This window comes from Budorcas taxicolor, chromosome 2 (assembly GCF_023091745.1).
Source record: "Budorcas taxicolor isolate Tak-1 chromosome 2, Takin1.1, whole genome shotgun sequence".
In the NCBI taxonomy this organism is placed as follows: domain Eukaryota; kingdom Metazoa; phylum Chordata; class Mammalia; order Artiodactyla; family Bovidae; genus Budorcas; species Budorcas taxicolor.
Genome location: NC_068911.1, coordinates 140,723,453 through 140,729,452, shown reverse-complemented (window position 1 = coordinate 140,729,452; position 6,000 = coordinate 140,723,453). Strand labels below are relative to the sequence as shown.

Here is a 6,000-nt window from a genome sequence, read left to right as displayed (position 1 = left end):
CAAGCTGACTGGAAAAATTGTCCAGAGTCATCTTCAGGCATTACGTCATCCAAACGTAGGAAGCATAGCGCAGTAACATTCAGAAGAAGAAGGGCCATTCTTCCTCTCTGCTTCCCCTTTGCACCTTTGAGCTGATCAAACCATCAGTGCTTTCAAAGTTTGTGAAAAGACTCATGCAATTATGACTTTCAGACTGATTATGATAAAGGTCCAGTCACAGAATTCCTAGTCTCTTTTGCTTACTATTTTAGGTCAGTATCAACAGAGATTTGCCAGGGCAGTCTTTTCACACCTGCTATAAAAGGCTTCTCTGTGTGAGTAAAAGCTCTTGACTTTAATTCCGCTCATCAGGAGTCCCACGCTGCTCTGTGTAAGTTTTAACACAAAGTAGAGATGTGTACTCTTAACAGTAGAACTTCTGGGTGTTGTCCACAATTGGGCATGACTGCCAAGGAAGAGATGTCAAGATGAGGATGTAACTGGGCGGATTCGTATGTGTAGAATACAATGAACCGTGTGCCAATGTTGTTCTCTTTATTTTCTTACAGGAAATCAAAGATGGTCATGACGTTGCTTTGACAAACACTTCCTGTTGTCTTGACAGTGGTCTCCCTGAAGAGTATTCTCAAAGGAATATTTGTCTCCCAGTATCTTTGTTGATGACTGTTATCATCTAGAAAATGCTTTTCATGTTCAGAAAATCAGCCACCCTTGTGCTTGACCTGTTCCGGGCAGCTGAATGAAAGTTCCTTCCAGTTGCTTCCAGAACTCTGTTGCCCAAAACTCTTCTCCTCTTTGGGTGAATGTTCATGAAGCCCTTTCCTGAACCAGTGTAGGAGGCTTTGGCCCCTTGGAGCCTATGACATGGAAGCTTTGGAAGTGGATGATATTAGCCCAGCCTTGGAAGTGACCGAGGATTTCTTTAATACTTTTGACAATAAGCTCGAAAAGGCTGTGCAGCAAGCGGAGGTTTATGGGATCCAAGAAGTCCCTGAACTGGTGGGGCGGGAGGTCCTCGGTAACATAGACAATGGTGCTATCAGAAATGTCACCTCCTTGGGCCAGGGGGGCATGATCTGGGACCATTGTAAGACCAGACTCTTAGACACCAAAGTTCCAAATGTCTTCCCTGCCAAAGAACAGTTTATGGTCCAGAAGGGGACGACCCCAGATAATCTATCCTGGATGGAACAAAAGGAAGCATCCACTTTTAATTTTTTCAACATCTGTCAGCGTCGGAGAGACAGGCCTCGTTCTGTGAATGACTTATTGGATGAGACCTCTACTTTTAAGCCTGGGCATGCTCGATCAAGGTCAGATATTACCCAGGTGGACTGGAGGGTGGTCCTCAAAACCATGCCTCTGCAGCAAGAAGTATCTCTTCAGGGTCCTCACTTCGCCAGGCCTTCTTTTCTGTTGTCCTCATCAAACAGGGTAGAAGATGCTCAAGGAAACACAGGTATGTCTTCATAGCTGACTGCTATTGAACAGTGGTTGATTTTGCTTTGTCTCTCTTGCATCTGCCTCATGAAAGTCTGCCTCTCCACTGCCCATGTCTGTCTTTGCCTACTTAAGCCCCTTCTTCCATTTGCTTCCACACTTACCTTATCTGAAGTCTCCAGTCTTATTATTGTTCTAGGAGGTACTAAGTGAAAGGATAACTGTGGTTAATTCTCTTTCCTAATCTTGTTTGTTAGAATCAGAATGTTCCCGTAATTAAGGCAGTACTTTCCTTTGACATTGCATGATACCACTTATTCACATCAATAGATGTTTATCAGGTCATAAGCATCAGTCTTATGCTACGAAGGCTTGTATGAAGCCACAGTCCCTGCCCTAAAGAACTTCTCTTTAGGCTGAGGGGATCAGACACTCCCAAAGACTCAGGAAGACACCCAGTGGTGAGAGAAAGGAGATACTCAACTGAAACACCTGGAAGGGAACTTTCTTTTTACTTTATATTGTTGGGATTTTTTTTTTTAAAGAGCGAGTGACACTGATTGTAAGAAGATAGAGGGAGGGGAGGACGCTTTGGGCTGGACTTGTCAGAAAAGGGTAGTGAGACATCGTGGAACTTGAGCTGGACCTTGAAGGACACTATGTTGCAGAAAGAGAGTGGCAGCGGGAGGACTCTCGGTCAGGATTATGGTGTGGACAGAGGGACAGACAGAGGAGAGCGGGCTGACCCTCAAGGAGACCAAAGGTTCTCATGATGATCGTGGGAGGAACAGTGTGAAAAGGTTGCTTAGGACCTCATGGTTTAGGCCCCAAGTTCCTTTTCCTCTTGTTTTATATGCATACACACGTGGCCATGGATACGAGCACATGTACATATGAACATGTGAACTTGCTCTTCTGTGAGACACAACAAACCATCTCTCTCTTTCAGCATTTTTCCTGATGATAACCTCATTTATACAGGCTTTATACATTTATACAGTAAACATTTATTACTAATGATTCTTCAACTACTTTGCATAACCTCTTTATTTAGATGCGTGCATGCTAAGTGGCTTCAGTCGTGTCCTACTCTTTGTGACCCCATGGGCTGTAGCCCTCCAGACTCCCCTGTCCATGGGATTCTCCAGGCAAGAATATTGGAGCCAGTTGCCCTGCCCTCCTCCAGGGGATCTTCCTGACCCAGGGATGAAACCCACATCTCTTATGTGTCCTGCGTCGGCTATGGGTTCTTTACCGCTAGCACCACCTTGGAAGCCCTAGTGTAGATGGCTTCTGCTCAGTTAACTGGGGAGACTTCTTTTGGCACTTTGTTTCTGTTTTAGTGTTACATGTATTTATTTATTTAAGAATGAGAGTTTTGCCTTGGGCTCATGTACAAGTGGCTTCCCAGGTGGCTCAGTGGTAAAGAATCCACCTTCCAATGCAGAAGATGTGGGTTCTGTCCCTGGGTCAGGAAGATCCCCTGGAGGAGGAAATGGTAACTCACGTCAGTATTCTTGCCTGGAAAATTCCATGGATGGAAGAGCCTCGAGAGCTGTAGTCTATGGGGTCACAAAAGAGTTGGACATGACTGAGCGACTGAATACACACCCATGCTGTGTAAACAATTGTACTCATTGATTAGTAAGCAAGCTCAGTTCTTGTTTAGTTTCTTGAAGTACACGTAGATTTTTTTAAAAATCACTAACCCCCTGTAACCATTCTAAATCCCTGGCATAACTCAAGTTAGGACGTCGTATCTACAGTTTTATTTTTCCTATCTTGTCTAGATTGTAAATGCAAAAACTGGCCTTCCTCAAATTCTCTAAAGGAACCTAAAGAGAAAACCTTCCTTAGCTGCTCCCTTGAGGATATGATGGACCATGATCTTTACTTTTTAATTCTCAATTTAAAAAAATTTGGGTATTATGTTGAAATATAAGAACTGAATTACCATTCAGTTTGAAAAGCAAACTGTAACAAATGGCCTTTGCAGGTATTGATGTTATATCACGTGGCCAGCTTTTGGGTATCCATGGAATACACATTCTATCAGGAATTAATAAAGTTGGGAAATGACCTGCCAGGTTTCTGACGTCTTTTCTGTCTGGCACGCTGTGGAGAACAGGAGATATAAATCTTGTTTGTGTTGCTCACTCAGTTGAGGGCAGGGGTAAGCAGGGCCCACTGGCCGCTCATTCTTGGGCTGGTGGGGAGGGTGTGTGGAGAAGAGTTAGATTGGTGACCGGTCACCCACTCTGTCAGCTGTAATTCTCACTGCATTTGGAGTTGCGGGGTTGGGGGGGTGTGGTGTCAGCACCCAGGTACATCCTTGTCAAAATCAGCCAAGATCTTTGAATGAACTTCGCTTTAAAATCTTTGAAAGCAGCCATCCAGACTGCAGCAGTTGTTCCTCCTGAAGGAGTATGGCCAAAGCCGAGGAAGGTACTGTGGTGTCTTGGCCAGAGCTGGAGCTGAGGACCCAGGAGGTTTGGGATGAGGCCAGGCCTCATTCTTGAGTCTCAGACTTACACATCCCACTGCCTGGGGCATCTCTGCTGGAGTGTCCCACAGGCGCTTGGAAGTTCAGGGTCCAGAAAAGAGCCCATCCTCCTCACATCCTCCAGTTCAGCTGTAAAAGCTGACAGGGTAACGAGAGGTTGAGGGCTCCTCAGAAGAAATAAACTTTAGTGAGGGGGGTTTCCATTGATGAGGGCAGCCTGGTTTTGTGTCCAGCCCTTATCTCTGTGTCTCTCCCTTACTTATGGGCTGTATTACTTTGTAGTCTTCTCCAGTTGATTTTTTACTCTTTTCTGGATCCTTCTCTGAGCTCGTCTGAGTAGCTTAGAGACTTTCCAGTAGTGGGTTTCTCCTCAGCTGCCCCTTCCTCCTTTTTTGCCCACCCCCATCCCTTCCCTTTCCTTCCTAACAATACGCCTGAGGGTCTTCTTTATTAGGTAGGGCCTCTGTGTCTTCCACCTCATTTGGCAGTGACTAACTGGGCTTTTCGGAGAAGACAGTGGCACCCCACTCCAGTACTCTTGCCTGGAAAATCCCATGGGCAGAGGAGCCTGGTAGGCTGCAGTCCATGGGGTTGCTAAGAGTCGGATACGACTGAGCAGCTTGACTTTCACTTTTCACTTTCATGCATTGGAGAAGGAAATGGCAGCCCACTCTAGTGTTCTTGCCTGGAGAATCCCAGGGACGGGGGAGCCTGGTGGGCTGCCGTCTGTGGGGTCGTACAGAGTCAGACACGACTGAAGCGACTTAGCAGCAGCAGCAGCAGCAACTGGGCTTTTGAGCCTTACCGAGGATAAACATTGCTCTGGGTATAAAGCAACTCAGATTTTGGCATATTGAGGGCAGTGCGCAGCTGAGGTATAGTAAGAGCTATTTGGCTAATGGGCAAGCCTGTCTGAAGAAGGCCTTCTGGTCTGACAAAGTAGCAAGCGTATTAAAAAAATGACTCCAGGTCTAGACTGTTAAGAGTTTCCTTCCTTGTTTCAGTATTTACTTGATGTGTAACATAGGGCAAGTTTCTTAACCTCTCTGAGCCTTTATTTTTTTGGCCATAAAGCATGGGATAATAGTAGTATTTACCTCAGTATCTTGTGAGCATTAAAGGGGTTAAAAGATCTAAAGTGCTTCTCATAACCATGTTTGGCACAAAGTAAACACTGAAGTCTTTCCTAGTGGCTCAGACAGTAAAGAATCTGCCTCCAATGCAGGAGACCTGAGTTTAATCCCTGGGTCTGAAAGATCCCCTGGAGAAGGTAACGGTAACCCATTCCAGTATTCTTGCCTGGGAAATCCCATGGACAGAGGAGCCTGGTGGGCTACAGTCCGTGGGATCACAGAGAGTCAGACACGAGAGAGCAACTAACACTTTCACTTTCAAACACTTAATAAATGTCTTAAACGTTTAGTAATATTACTAGTATTATAATTGAATTTGAAACTCATCCATGAGAATCAAAGTGATCCTGCCAGTCACTCCTGGTTTCTCCTGGCATAGTCAGTTTCATAAAATGACCTCACAATAAATATTTCTTCAATTGGTCTTCCTGCACTGTACTTTCTCACAGTGAGTCACTGGTTCATTAATGAGAAATAGACCATCCCTTGTCTCACACTGACTTGTCATCAACAGTTTACTGTCCTCCACACCAGAGTTTATGGTCACTGAGGAAGGGATTGTTTCCTGTGCATGGTTTTATCCTCAGTACCCTAATATAGGGCTCTGAACATAATACGTGCTCAGAACAAATATTTGCATGTGAGATTAACATAATTCTGATAGAAATAAAGCTGATAAATTAAGAACATCAACTTCTTTAGCGGGTTTATGCCTTTCTAGAAAAACGACCGCTCCACCCTCTTTTCTGAGAGCCTCGCCTGGTCATCTCATAGCATCTCATACCTTGCATGTCTTTTCTGTGAAGTTCTTTAGCAGCAGTGAAAAATGAAGATTTGCTTTCATCTCAAAGGCTGCCGTGTAGTCTCCTTGTGATAAGAGAGAATCAGACAGATATGGCTTATAAAATAGCCCCTCGTGTTGGA

The 6,000-nt window shown here is 44.9% G+C and overlaps 1 protein-coding gene across 1 annotated transcript in view; it reads left to right on the top strand.

The window, feature by feature from the left end:
* The first annotated feature begins 641 nt into the window (after positions 1-641).
* Positions 642-6,000, top strand: part of PLEKHM3 (pleckstrin homology domain containing M3) — a 180,746-nt gene continuing 175,387 nt past the window's right edge. The window contains exon 1 of the mRNA XM_052635992.1: positions 642-1,459. Within this exon, the coding sequence (XP_052491952.1) occupies positions 865-1,459 (595 nt within the window). The 5' untranslated portion in view covers positions 642-864. The remainder of the gene's footprint in view (positions 1,460-6,000) is intronic.